This window comes from Propithecus coquereli, unplaced genomic scaffold (genome assembly GCF_000956105.1).
Source record: "Propithecus coquereli isolate 6110/MARCELLA unplaced genomic scaffold, Pcoq_1.0 Scaffold329, whole genome shotgun sequence".
NCBI classification, from domain to species: Eukaryota; Metazoa; Chordata; class Mammalia; order Primates; family Indriidae; genus Propithecus; species Propithecus coquereli.
This window is the reverse complement of record NW_012148941.1, coordinates 1,580,704-1,595,619: the sequence shown is the minus strand read 5'-3', so window position 1 is coordinate 1,595,619 and position 14,916 is coordinate 1,580,704. Positions and strand designations below refer to the sequence as shown.

Below are 14,916 nucleotides of genomic sequence, written 5' to 3'. Positions count from 1 at the left end.
AGTACATATACCACATTTTATTAATCCACTCATGCATTGATGGGCACTTAGGTTGTTTCCACATCTTTGTAATTGTGAATCGTGCTGCAATAAACATCCTAGTGCAGATGTCTTTTTTATAGAACGTCTTTTTTTCCTTTGGGTAGATGCCCAGTAATGGGATTGATGGACCAAATGCTTGTTCTACTTGTAGCTCTTTGAGGTATCTCCATCTTACTTTCCACAGAGGTTGTGCTAGTTTGCAGTTCTACCAGCAGTGTATGAGTGTTCCTATCTCTCTGCATCCACACCAACATTTATTGTTTTGGGACTTTTTGATAAAGGCCAAGAAAACAACTTTCTTGAATTGCAATTCCTTATAGATTAACACGAAGTTTATGTTATGCTTAGTTAGCATATGTATAAAGCAAGTATTTTTTAAGAGTGAATTTATTTTTCTATTAACAAGGACATTCACTTGTTTAAGTAAATTAATCTATTTCTTTTTTTTTTCTGGTTGGCACAGTACTGGGAAACACTAGTTGTTAGCCATAACAAAAGGGGCACACTACAGATTCATTATTTCCTGTCATTGGATATTATCTGACTGAGGAATTGTGATCACTTTCATAGGCCAAAATAACTAGGTCCTGCTTGGGGAATTGCTAAATATAATATCTTTCTTGAATTATAATTTTTGCATTATGTAGACTTTTAAAGATATAAAGCACAACTTCTCAGCTTTCCTTTAGTGAGGAAAAAAATAAGCCTCAAAGGATCCTGGAGTCACCTTAAACTTCATCTGACACGAGACCTTTAGAAGAATCAGACCTTTGTTGAAGATTACATAACAGAGACGCATTCAGACTCACATCCAAGTGTTTACTGTAACAGGGTAACTAGAACGCAGTTTGGGAAGTGGATGGATCCAGGGCAGCGCCAGGGACCTGGATACTCGTGTCCCCTGGGATGCAGGATTTTTTTTTGCCCTCCTTTCATCACTGGATCTCAGCTTCTCTTAGACTCTACTTCTAGCACTTGTGCCCCCACCCCCATCTGCCACTCCATCCTTGTGGTTTCTGCTTTCTCAAATGTTTTGTTTACCTGAAGCCCATTTTGGCCCCTTCTGCCTAGCACTCTCTCAGCTTCAACCTTTCTGTGAGAAGATTCAGCATTCTGTGTTCTTCACTTTAAATTTCCAAGGGAGAGTCCGATTGGCTTACTAACCATCAGAGATGCTGTTTGGTGAGAACTGTTTGTTCCAGGTCACCTCACAGGATGATGGCCAGTTTAGGATTGTGCGCCTTTAGGTCATGTGATCATTCTCAATTCAATCAGCGGGGATGGGGGTGGAGAGGAAGTAGGTGACGATTTTTTTTGTAGTTATTTGTGCAACTCTTGGTCTAGAAATAGTTTGGGTAACTTCTCTCAGCAGGGCCTCAGGTTTTCTTTGCAAAGGGACTTTTAGTACAGCAATCATCTCTCTCTCTCTCTCACACACACAGAGATTAAAATAAAGGTGACTAAAATAAAGGGAGTATGAATAAATTGAATTATGAAGTTAAACGTAGGAAATAATGGGTGAAGAAGACAAGAAACCAATACTGATCCAGGATCAAGAACTAGCTTTGTCCAAGTAAAATTTCTTTGCAGTAGAACGAATTGGTTTTCAAGAATGCATTTTGTTTTGCGAATCAGACCATTCTCAAGTCATGCGTTGTAGTTTTCAGGAGGCTCCTGCTCCAGGCATACAGAACCAATGAAAGTCAAGTTCTTCCTAGGAGACCTCAGCATTCAGCATGTTGCGGGCGCTTTGTTTCTTAGGTTGGGAGAGATCCTGGCAAGAAATCAACGCCCAGGATCAAATGCAGGGGGTTGGGGATCGTCGGCGTGAGCAGCACGGCGGAAAGGTGGCGGTAATCGAAGCTCTGCGCCCCTTTTCCTAGAAGCCTCGGCCGCCCCACCACCTGTCTGGAGTTCGACCCCTTCTGGGACGTCTCCTCCCCTGAGTTTCCTCCTCATAGGCTTGTCCCTGGGAGTGTGGGCGGCCCCTTTCCTGAGCCCATAAACTCTTACTTTTCCCCCCCACCCAGCTCCTCCTCCTCCTCCTCGGCCGTCTTTCTCTTTGCTTCAGCCACTTCCTTCCTCAGCCTCTTCCTCCCTAGTGCGCTGAAGAAGATACCCGGGTCCGGACCGACGCGGCGCCCGTTCTTCATAGGAAGAGAAACCGAGGCGGAGAGGTGAGTCTCCGGGAAGAGGTGGCCAGGTATGAAGGATGGACGGGGGTGTCCCGTGGGGCCGGGCAGCCGGCGATCGTGGGCTGCGGGTGAGAGCCGGGGCGGGGAGGGCGCTAAGGCACACGGGGCTTGTTAAGCGGCAGGGGACGCCGTGCAGGAGGGGGACCCGGTGGGCGCGCGCCTCCCACGCCCCCACCTCTCGGGCAGACTTCCGCACTCGGCTCACGTGACGTCTTGCCGGCCGGGGGCGGACAGGGAAGCGAGCAGAAATGGCATGATTTTTACCGCGGTGCGACGTGCAGCTTTGCACTTGGCGGTGGTTCAGTTCTGCAGAGCCTGGGGGGAATGGCTTGGGGCGAGGGGAGAGGCGCCCCGAGGAATTTGGTGACCTCAGGGCAGTGGACTCTGCCGCGCCGGAGGTGGGTGCGGCTCTTTGCGCTCCAGGTCGGGGAGTAGGGGGTAGTGAGGGGCCCCCAGGGGCTCCTGGAGCCCCAGGCGGGGTCCGTTTTGGTCTCCGGGATGCCGGGACCCTGGGAGAGGCGGGCGGGTGGCGCTGGCCAGTGAGTTGCGGAGACAAAGGCTTCCGGGACGCGGCCCTTCCAGGGAGCCAGCTGTGCCGCCCCAAAACGGGGGACCGAGCTCGGTGTTTCCCATCTCTGCACCCGCGCCGGTGAGGACCATGTGATGCCCCGCAGGGCACAAGGTTTGGGGATCCCTACCTGGCAAAGCCCCAAACTTGGAGCAGGGATGGCCAAATATGGAGTGTGCGCGCGCCAGCGAGGAGGGAGGAAGGCGGCCAGACATCCTTCGACCCACGCCGGCTGCGAGTCACTGACTGTTAGGGCTGTAAGAAAGTGCCCTGCCCTAGTGGGTCAAGTTGGCTCCTAATTTCCAGAGATCCGCACTCCAGTAGGCTTTATGTCCTTGGACATTAGGAAATCTCCATGTATTGCCTCCAAACTTTTAAAAAATAACAACGCCAAGAGGGTCCTTAAATACGTTCTTAAGTGCGTTTTGATGGTGGGGCGTTTCAGCATATGCCGAAGTCCTCCAATATACTTTCTTTGTTATTTCCATGCACAAAACCTAATTTAAGTCTGCGACAGATTGACATCTGTCGTCGCCTTCCTTGAGTCCCTCTTCCTTTCTTCTGGTCCAGCCGCTCACTGACAAGCTCTTTCTTCCCTTGAATTACTGTGCTTTGGCCTCTCATTGTTCTTGATCTTCTTGCTCACTGCAGTCCCAGGCTTCTGTCCTTCTTATGAAATGTCATGGGCCTTCCGAGGATTGTGTCACAATGGGTATTTCCCCCCTTTGTCCCTCTCCGCCTTAAATAATACATAAAACATGCCAAATTATGTATGCTAGCAATTGTTTCTAACCCTATTATATTATTTTCCTATTCATACTAGTCTAGGCAGGGAGCCTTTCTTGCCTTGCAAGTGTTCTGCCTTAATAAGTACTCAGCATGTACTATGTCATACAAATACAACTCATTATTATATTTAGTGAATTTACATAACAGCAAAAGAGGAAGAAGAGGAGAAAAGGCAGAACGATGTAGAAACAGCATTTCATTGTGGGGAATTCACCCCTCCGAGCCTGTTTTATTACCCATAAAATGGGGATAAATAATAAATACTTTGCAAGGTTCTTAGAATTACATAAATTGAAATAAAGAAGTTGATGTGTAAGTAATTATCAAGAAATCCTGGTTGCCTTCCCTTCTTAAAATTGGGTGAACATATGTCTGCTTAATATAATACAGGTATGCATGCTATACATAGTAGAAGGATTTCCCCTTTGATTCTCGTTACTAAACAAGAGCTCCGTCTGCAGTGTGTCGCTGGTGGTGGGTGGAAGGAGTGAATAAGGGTGTGAACTTGATATATTTTCAGGGTGGGGGAAATCAGAGAATCTGAGAATTGGAGAGATCCTTAAACTCCTTGGGCATTTTCTTCTTCCTTCTCTCCAGTGAGGCTAATTTCTTCTTCGTCCCTCACAAATCTTACGACTTCTACATTAATGCTTCCAGGAGCAGGGTGTAAACTTTATTCATTGTTAGGCAGTTTTGATTGCTAGAGAATTTTTTTATATGGCTCCCAAATCTGCCTTTCTAGTCCATCAATATCCATCCTGCCCAATAGAGCAACACAAAGCAAGACTATTCACGTACGTACATAAAAAATGCTTTAGTTTTTAAAAAATAGTGGCAGATATTCTCTGTGCTAACTTTATGGGTCAACATTCTTTAAAGTGCGAGTGAGAGAAACGCAAAGCAGCACAAGCAAAAACAGGAAAGATACTGGTTCTTTCTCGTAGCTAAAAAGTCCAGGGCTTTCATGTATGGGCTCCGTCATTGTTACGTGGCTGACTTTTCTTTGTGTTAGCTTTATTCCTGCCAGGCTCTTTCCACATGGTGGCCATAAACAACAGGGACTGTACATTTACATCTTAGAATCCAGTGGAAGGAGAATGTTGTTTTGCTAATAGTTCTAGCAGAATCTCAGGGCCGAACCTCATTGTTCTGGATGTGATCACCTACCTTATGCCACAAACCAATCATGCTAGCCGTGAACCACTTCTGGAGCCCAGGGTGAGGCTCTACCCAAGATACCTGGGTTTAGAGTAAGGAGGGGAAGGTTCTATCCAAACAAAAACTAGACTGCTGCTGCCAGAATGGGGAATGGGTGCGGGGCAGGCAAAAGAACAGCTGTCCACCACACTGACATTAACAGGTTTTTCCTGCTGTTGTTCTCATGGCATGGTGTTCAGGACTTCAGCGTAGTGGCTGAGTACTATGGGTATATTTTAGCTTTTTAATATGTCTCTTAAATTGTCTTGAGTCATATATAATGTTATAGATACGATTTTGTCAATACAAAGTCCCTAATATTTGGACACTATAATTTTTGATAACAAGTTTTATGAAGATGCATTTAATTGAAGACTTTACATTTTATTGCAATCCGAGATCCTTAAATTATAATATGCACACAAAAAAACGTAGCAGATGGTAGTGGCACTTTTAATTATTAGCTGATAGAAAATCTGGTGTCCCAATCAGTATCATTTAAACAGGTGGTATATAGTCATATATGTCACTCTTGTTTTTAAAAGCTACCAGGAATTAGTTACAATCCATCTGGACAAAGTCATTTCTTCCAAATCATCACCGCAAAAAAACCCATACACGCATCCACTTTTTGGGGCCTTATTTGATTTGGGAAACTTATGATTTGAAAACAGACTGAATTGATGCATATTCTGTCCAGTTGTTCATACTTTCTGATTCTCCTGCGGGTATAGTTCCATCCTATCTCATGAAACCAATATTTCTTTAGCCCCTGCTCTCGGTGCCAGACGTGATGCAGCAGTGAGCATTTGTCAGACTGCAGAGAGGAGCTTACCTGCTAGTGGTGAAAGCCCGAAAACCAGTCATTCCAATGGGGTGAAATGAAGAGGGGCACACGGTGCTATAGGAACATGCAGTTGGGGAGCTCTCCTACTCTAGGGGTTCAGGGAAGGCTTTCTGGGGGGAAGTTATGTTTAAGCTGGGACTGGATGTGTGGGAGTTAGCCCCAGCAAAGAGGAATAGTGATGGCTTGGGTTGAAGCAACAGTATTTGTGAAGCCTGGATGTGAGCTTGAGGGGCATTTGTGACATAAAAAGAAGCCTCATGTAGCTGTAGCCTAGAGATCAAGGGGGTAGGGCTGAGGCTGCACTGAAGGGCAGACACCCAGCCCATGGAGGACGTAGTGAGCCAAGGAAGCCTCAGCTCCTGTCACATCCTGGACTCCTCCTTATCCTCAAATGAATGGTCTTCGCCGCAGGCCCTCCACTGCAGTCAGAGTTATTGGCTAGAGAAGGACATGATGCCCCTGCATGTGACCCAGAAGTTATCACTGCACTGCCATGAGGGTGTTAAAATTGCCTTTGTATGGGTCTACCTCCCCACTAGACTACAGGCTCCAGAAGGGCAGGGAGTGTGTCAGTTTATCTTGGTCTCCCGAGCTCCTGGCTTAGGGTCTGCTTCAAGTGTGCTACGCTTTTTCTCCTTGGCTTCTCTGCTTTTGCTTTTTTTTTTTTTTAACTCTCTTTCCCACTTGTCTGCCTGCTTCACTCCTCCCCCCTGACCTCCAGGAAGCCTTCTGCAGCTTCCTCCTTTGTGCTTTCATAGTGCCTGGGACCCACCACTCCAATAGTGCTTGTCGCATTGCTATTCACTGGAGGCCTTTCCCTGCCTTTGGAAGCTGAGCTCCCTGAGGGCAGATCCCGGCTGTATTTTTGGTGCCTAGCAGGGCTCCATGAGAAGACCTGCTTAGAGTGAGTAGTGGGTGCAGGAGAATGGCTGCATTCTCCCCACTGTGGGGACCAGGAGTGGGGGCAGCTGAGAGGTCAGTTATAAAGGTAGGGGGACAATAGGGATACTTCAGTGCCAATCCATCACACAAGTATTTTTAGGAAGAGGGACATGGTGAATTAAAGGTGACAAATGCTTCTTGAAAAAAAAAAAGGCCCTTGGATTTGGATGTGCTTAATGCAATGTAGAAATGGTAATAATGTAGACTTACTTTTTTCCTCTCAGGTAGCAATGAATGTGGATCATGAGGTTAACCTCTTAGTGGAGGAAATTCATCGTTTGGGTTCAAAAAGTAAGTATCCTAAGACAGAACATTTTTTCAGAGTTTACCTCAGAACAGGCAGGACTAGCATTCTGGAGGAGCCTGTGATGGGGTCACCCAGGGCTTCAGACACATTTATGGCAGCTCTGCCCACAACCCCTTAGTCTGAACTGGCATCTGGGGACTCGTGAAACTCTTGGAGCTTTTGGGGTATTGTGATCCTGATGCAGAGAATGGTTGAGGTATTTCATTATCCTTTGAATGGGAAGGAAATTGCCAAGCTTCTTTCATCTGACTGCATTGAAATCTGGTAATTGAATCATTTTTCAATTTTTATTTGTAACACTATTAAAATTCATGTTTTCTGCTTTGCCCTGCCACCATTTCACAAACTTCCAAATGACTAGGGACTTAGATTGAAATAATACTAAATTGTCTTTATTTCCTTCAAATTCTTGGGTTTTATATAATCAAGTATTTTAGTACATATAACTAAAATAAACCATCCCTTAGGTAGTTTTTTTCATCATCTTTTTTTCCAGAAACAACTAAACTTCTTCTGTGAAGATAGTGACATGTGAAATTGGTAGTATTAGTGTCTTTTTCCTAAGCTGTAATGCAAATTACTATTATACTTAAAGCTTGAAGTATTTGGTATATCTGAGACAAGATAGGCAAGAATTTGGGGGGCATTTTGAAAATAATAAGAACAATAGACATTCAGCAACAACTAGGATAATGGAACTCAAGTTTTAAAATTACATCATATAAGTAAAAAACAACTCTAGAAACTACCTCATAAGAGTTATTTTGTCATTATAGCTTGGTTGTCTTAAAGTTCTGTCTGCTTACGAATCACAAATCCTTTGAAGTAACAGGACACATTTTGAAAATTCCATTAAGTCATTAATGTGAAATATCCCCTGCATTAATTTTGTGTTCCTACTGTAACAGATTACCACAAACTTAGTGATGTAAAACAATACAGTTAGCATCTTAACAGTTCTGTAGGTTCAGGAGTCTGATAAGGGTCTTGCTGAGCTAAGGTTAAGGTGTTGGTAGGGTACAATCCTTTCTGGAGGTTCGAGGAGGGATCTGTTTCCCTGCCTTTTCCACCTGCTGGAGGCTGCCCACATTCCTTGGCTCACAGCCCCTTTCTTAACTTTCTTTTTTTTTTTGAGAGAGAGTCTTGCTCTGTTGCCCAGACTAGAGTGCCATGGTGTCAGCCTAGCTCACAGCAACCTCAAACTTCTGGGCTCCAGCGATCTTCCTGCCTCAGCCTCTCAAGTAGCTGGGATTACAGGCACGTGCCACTGTGCCCCGCTAATTTTTTCTATTTGTGGTAGAGATGGGGTCTGGCTCTTGCTCAGGCTGGTCTCGAACTCTGGAGCTGAAGCATTCCTCCCACCTCAGCCTCCTAGAGTGCTAGGATTACAGGCATGAGCCACCGTACCTGGCCACCTTTCTTCTTTTTTTTTTTTTTAAAGACTAGTCAAGTGCAGTAGTGAGGAGGGGGGTTAAGTAGTAGAACAAGGAGGTTAATCTGTAACTGACTGTGAACAATCAAGTGAGATAACTCACTACCTTTGGACCAGCCAGCCTTTCTTAATTTTTAAAGCCAGCAATAGCTGGTTGAGTCTACATTGTATCACTCTGATCTCCTCTTCTGCCTTTCTCTTCCATTTTTAAAGACCCTTACATTGGGCTCACCCAGATAGTCCAGGATAATCTCCCTGTTTCAGGGTCCTTAACTAAATCATACCTGAAAAGTCCCCTTTGCCATATAAGGCAACGTATTCATAGGTTCTGGGGATGAGGACGTGGATATCTCTGGAGGCCATTATTCTTCCTGTACTTCCTCTTTTTGGTCTGCTGTAGTCACTTTATTTATTACAACAAACCTGAGTCATCATCACTGAAATGTACAAAGGAAAGATAAACCAGACATATGAAAGTTGGTGTGGGCTCAACAACCAAGTGAGTTTAATTCATAGGGTTAGTTATGATATTTATTGAGCCTCTACATATGCCAATCACTGTGCAAGTATAGGTGGTATAGGTGTGTTTCTTTTCCTCAAGGCTCTTACTGCTTAGTTGATGAAAACAGATAAATACTCATGAGGCGATTATCAGAAAAAATGGTATGAACCGGGAAGTGCTGGCATTCAGCATGGTCCCAGCGAAATCGATTATCGAAAGTTATAGTAGTTGGGGCCATTTAATTAAGCTCTAAATCTCAGGTAGGACTTTGAAGCGCAGGGCAGGTCAGTTTAGGAGGAAACACATGAGCTGAATTTGGAATGGGAATGAACATGATGTTTGCAGAGAACACTGGGAAGACATTGGAAAAATGTAATTTATTTAGTTTTGTAATCAAACAAATGAACGAGCTTTCCTAACCCCATTTCCCTTCCCCCCACTTCACCATACCCACTTGGTAGACGTTTGGTGAGTCTTATTTCCAATAGCGATGCTCCTCCTTGTGTTCCTCCTCCCACATTTTCAATTTCTCCTGAACTCAGCAAGGTCATGTTACTTTTTTTTTTTAAGTTATTACTTTCATTAATTTGATAGTTTTTTCTATTAATTTCAAATTTTAAAGAAGACTTTGTTCTATCGAGGCAGCACCGATTAGAAATATCGATAAAATTCTTACATTAATACTTTGATTCTGGAATGAGACTTGATATATACATATCACATAAATAAGATCCCAAATGATAAATTAGCATTTTCACACAAATTGCAAATTTTAATTTTACCATATAAATTACCATTACTTAATATTACTAGTGTTACTATATGTTATAGCAATATCTAGATACATATAGTATTTCTTAATTTCATCTTCCTCCAAAGTTTTCAATGCTCAGAAAATATAAAGAATATAAAAACAGTAATATACCACTCAATTGTGACTATACACGGAACTATATTGGTTATAAAATAATTTCTGAATATTAGTTTGGAGTTTACATGTACGTATACTGTTGTTTGGATTAGTAAAGGTGTTAAAGGCATAGTTCCAAAGATTTGTAGGATTTCCTTTTCTTTATCCATGTCAGCCTACTGTTTATTAGTCAGATTCCACTGGTTTTTAAAAATTCTAACCTTTATATCACTGGAAGAATGTCATTGTTCTACTAGGGCAAACTGAAATTCCACTTCAAAATTAGCAGCTTTACAAATTAGAGGACTTAAGGTAATTATCATAACTTCTATAAGCATGTAACAACTTTTAATGTTGCAGCTTCATCAGGGTACCTTGACTTTCTTGTTCCTGATAAAAGACTTACTGAGTTGAAAAGCATGTATAGAGATATGTTATCTTCTGACATGTTATGGTTAATTATTTAAGTTGTATCTGGAGTAATTTTGACTAATCTGAGTATGATGTATGAGTTTAAGCTGGAAAATGATTAATTTCATTTTTTCTGTTTCATTTAAAGTCAAATTCTTTAAACTCTCATTTCTCATCTAGTGAAAAAAGATTAAGTGGAGAAAGACCATGTGGAGATTTAATTTCTTTTGCTCAACAAATATTTCTTGAGTGCCCCCTTTGAGCTCAAGTGATGGAGATGCAGAAATAAACAAAATTCCGTCTCAGCCCTTGAGGTCCTCTTTAGGTAGCTGAAAGACAGACACACTGAAAGCGTGCATAGGGCAGTGATTAAGAGCATAGGGCCTGGCGCCAGACTCTCTGGGAATGAATCCTATCTCCTCTACATAGTTGCTGCGTGACCTTGGGCACATTACTAAGCTTTTCTGTGCCTTGGTTTCCTTATTTGTATAATAATAACAATTCCCTATTTCAATGATTCAAAGTCACTGTTTTTGCATTTTAAAATCTCTAAAATAGAGCCAGTCGAGGTGGCTCATGCCTATAATCCTAGCACTTTGGGAGGCTGAGGTGGGAGGATCGCTTGAGGTCAGGAGTTCGAGACCAGCCTTAGCAAGAGCGAGATCCCATCTCTACAAAAAACAGAAAAATTGGCCGGGCCCGGTGGCTCACGCCTGTAATCCTAGCACTCTGGGAGGCCGAGGCGGGCGGATTGTTTGAGTTCAGGAGTTCGAGACCAGCCTGAGCAAGAACGAGACCCCGTCTCTACTAAAATTAGAAAGAAATTAATTGGACAACTAAAAATATATAGAAAAAGTTAGCCGGGCATGGTGGCACATGCCTGTAGTCCCAGCTACTTGGGAGGCTGAGGCAGTAGGATCGCTTGAGCCCAGGAGTTTGAGGTTGTGGTGAGCTATGATGATGCTGCTGTGCTCTAGTGGGAGCAACAGAGTGAGACTGTCTCAAAAAAAAAAAAAAAATCTCTAAAATAAGGATACATCTTATAGTACATGGTGTGCTATAGTTACATTGGCAGTTTAATTGTAACATAAAATAATGGTGCTTCTTGCAATCAATTGTATCCTATCTTCTGTGAAATGAGGATTGAGTGAATTTTAATGACTGTAAAATACATTGAACAATTCTAGGAACATAGCAAGTACTCAATAAATGATAGCTATTATTACTGTAATTGATAGTGAGTACTTTCATAGACATATACTCAGTGTTGTAAGAGTTAATAGATATTAACTCAACTGAGGGAACCATGAGGGACTTTTCAGGGAAAGTGACGTCTGAGTCTGTTCTTGAAAAAAAAGAACCTAAGTAGGGGAAAAGGTCTGGGATGCTGGGCAGATGGCTCCACAGGGGCAAAATTACAAAAGCAGGGTCTCTCTTGTCACCTGGGCACAGCCAACAGCTCATTATGACTGGATCAAAAGGTGCATGGAGCTCAATTGCAGAAGACCAGGCAAGTGACAGATGTGAGGCCATGGACTTCACTTTAGTTCGAAGGTGATAGGAGCCATGGAAAGATTATAGTAGAAGAATATCAACAAAGATGGCATCCTATAAAGCTTCTTCCACATTTTTTATTCCACACCAATGTGGAGGATGTAGTGGGGGGCAAAAATGGAGAAAAGGAAGCTGGTAAGGTGTTATCAGTTACCAGCTTGCAGTTATCTTAGGGGAGAAGCCACTGGGACCTAAACCAAGGAATTGTCGCTGGAGAGGGAAGGCTAGAGCGACAGAAGACACGAAGATGGTGGGGAGCACCTGGACAACCGTCAGGGCAAGGGCTGAGGGGGCAGGAGAATTCCAAGATTACACCCCGGTTTCTGCCTTTGGTGCCTTTAGAAAATTTAAACTAAGTTGAGAATTTACTACATGCTGGGCACTCTGTAAAAGGCTTTACGTCTGTTATACCTGTTCATTCTTGCAACAGCCCTGTGAGGGTATGTTCGCCCTCATTCGATGGGCGAGGTAGCTGAAGCTCAGAGCGATGCCGGGCAAGTCCTCCAAGCTATGCTTCCTTACACCCGGCAGCTCCACTTGTATCTGTAATTGGTGGTACCTTAGACAGTTTACTCCGGGGGAGTAAATTACTCCCGCTAGTCACCGCTTCCGCAGCCACCTGGCTTGGCACAGCGTGCTCTCCCCATTCATCTCATTGTTAAGGGGCCCTTTCCACCGACAGAGCAGCTGGTATGTGCTGGACACTGCTGTGTGCTTTAGAACCGTGTCCCTGATGGCATCGTGAGGAAGATACTCAGATCCCCACATTACAGAGGAGGAAACAAGGCTTAGGGAGCTTTAAACAGGTTTCCCAAGGCCAAACAACTGGTAGGTGGCAGAAATTTCGACTGAAGACTGTCAGGTTTTTAAAAAGCTCCATGTTGTCATCCCCTTTAAAGTCGAGAACAAGTGCTGCCTCCTCCACAAAGTTTTCCTTACCATTTTAGCCCAGAGACATCTTGCTCTCCTCCAAATTGTAGGGTATATTGTCTTTGCTATGCATTTGGCATCCAAGCACATACTGCTTTGTACTGTTGCTTTATTTTCTATGAGTCTATTTCTTATTTCCTCATGGGAATTGGAGGCCTTTCTTTCAAACCTAGAAAGTGATTCTATATACTTCCTCATACCTGCCTCTAGTGCCTAACACAGTGCTGCACTGGCAGCTCATAAAAGTCTAGGCTGAGTTTGCTGAGCATCCGGTTGGAAGTTCTAGCAGGGGATCATGAGAACTCAAGAATCCTCCGTCAAGGCATGGTCCTCCCCTCCCTGGCGGCCATCTTCTTAACAGTGGGTGCGGCTCTGGGAGGGAAGGACCTGCAGCAGAGGGCAGGAAGAGGCTAGGGGTTCAGCCAGGTGATCAAAGGAGTCACCAAAAGATGGGAGGTGTCTCAGCTTACTCTTATCTCTAAGTTTTTGGCGTTTTGATTTTTAACAGCAGATCCACTTCTTGTCTATCTTAATTTTCCATGTCTGTGTTAAAAAGTGGCCTCCAAATAAGGTAATTGAAGCCTCCTGTTAAACACAGATGTCTGGGCCTACCACCAGGAATTCAGATTCAGTAATCATGATCAATGGCTGAGGAATATGATTTTTTTGGTAGGGTCTCAGTCTGTCATCCAGGCTGGAGTGCAGTGGCCCAATTACAGCTCACTGCAGCCTCAAATTCCCAGCTCCAGCTATCCTCCTGCCTCAGCCTCCTGAGTAGCTAGGACTATAGGTGCATGCCACCATGCCTGGTTAATTTTTAAAAATGTTTTGTAGAGATGGGGTCTTGCTATGTTGCCCAGGCTGTTCTCAAACTCCTGGCCTCAAGTGATATTCCTGGCTTGGCCTCCCAAAATGCTGGGTTTACCGGCGTGAGCCATTGCACCCGGCTGGAATATGCATTTTTAAGGCACTCCCACCCTGGGGATTCTGGGTGTGTTCAGAACATAATTCAAGGAACACTGCTCTTGGATTTCTCTTTTATTTGTTGTCTTTATTGATTTGACAACTAACACAACAATTAAAAAATCAAAATTGAGAGAGAAGTTCATCTACAATATTAGCACTATAGCACATTTACCTTTTTAAAATGGTTTTTGGTTCTCTTTTAGTCTTTGTCTAGGTAACACTAGGGGTAAGAGGTGGATAACACATTGTATTTATTCCATCACTTTTTGGATCTGGAAAGAGGATACATTGAATTTATGTCTGTAAAGGATTAAATTATAATCTTGGTAAGCCCATAGTTAGGTGTTTATTAATGATTTGTAAATCTGCCATCCATGAGGGCAAGAAACAGACTTTGCATTTGCTAACATTATATTTTTTCAAATTAGATGCTGATGGAAAGTTAAGTGTGAAATTTGGGGTCCTCTTCCGAGATGACAAATGTGCCAACCTCTTTGAAGCATTGGTAGGAACTCTCAAAGCTGCGAAACGAAGGAAGATTGTTACGTACCCAGGAGAACTACTTTTGCAAGGTGTTCATGACGATGTTGACATTATTTTGCTGTAAGATTAACGTAGTTCACATATTTATGAATTGCTGTTTTTTGTTTCTGGTAAACTGGAATATAAATCAAACAACAAATGTTTGAACCTACTTAATGTATTTTTATAGAACTTTGTAAACAAAGGGAGACTTGTATTTTAGAAGTCTGTCCTTTTTTATATCTTGAAAGAAATTTATGTATTACACTGTAATATAAATAAGTCCTGTTATTTTTCTTAGGAATCTGGTTGGGAAATGTAGGTAATGAGGCTTTTTTTTTTTGGGTGGGGATGGGGAGAATTTGTTTCATGAACCATTCTTAGACAATTTCTACAGATATTTGACATTCTGTGAAAGCAAGAAGCAAACTGAAGACTAACTCCCACGAAAAATGTTATAATGTTTATGTAATAAAGACATGTAACTGTCTTAAAATTGCCTCATTGCCTTATTTTGTCAATTAAGTGTTTTTCTATCTCTCGGAATTAAGTTTTTGCATCAAGATTAGGTAATTGCAGTAAAAGTTATTTTAATTTGAAAAAAAATTCTCTTAAAACCAAAGAATTAAAAAAATAGGAATGGTTAGTGTCCTGGTTGGACCCTACAAAAAGTATTTATTTTGATGCTGAACATATGCTTATCGCTGGGTTAGGAAACATGCCAAAAAATGGAACTAAAACTTCACTTTTTCTCATTGGGTTAGACCTGCCCAAAGCAATATCGATTGCCTGTGGTTGCATG

The 14,916-nt window shown here is 42.8% G+C and overlaps 1 protein-coding gene across 2 annotated transcripts; it reads left to right on the top strand.

Annotated features, from left to right (window-relative positions):
* Positions 1-2,053: 2,053 nt before the first annotated feature.
* ABRACL (ABRA C-terminal like) lies at positions 2,054-14,612 on the top strand. 2 transcript variants are annotated; one of them, XM_012650484.1, is made up of 3 exons: positions 2,054-2,219; positions 6,805-6,871; positions 14,021-14,612. In XM_012650484.1, exons 2-3 carry the CDS (start codon positions 6,811-6,813, stop codon positions 14,197-14,199), a joined length of 240 nt encoding a protein of 79 aa, XP_012505938.1. In that variant the 5' UTR covers positions 2,054-2,219; positions 6,805-6,810; the 3' UTR covers positions 14,200-14,612. The 2 variants fall into 2 exon arrangements, with proteins under 2 accessions (XP_012505938.1, XP_012505939.1); XM_012650485.1 differs by lacking the exon at positions 2,054-2,219 and adding an exon at positions 2,599-2,635 and having other exon boundaries at positions 14,021-14,604.
* Positions 14,613-14,916: the final 304 nt, after the last annotated feature.

Coding starts and splice junctions, on each gene's coding strand:
- ABRACL (XM_012650484.1), top strand. CDS start 6,811: ATGAATGTGGATCATGAGGTTAACCTCTTAGTGGAGGAAATTCATCGT. Junction 6,872..14,020: donor TCATCGTTTGGGTTCAAAAA/GTAAGTATCCTA, acceptor TTTTCAAATTAG/ATGCTGATGGAAAGTTAAGT.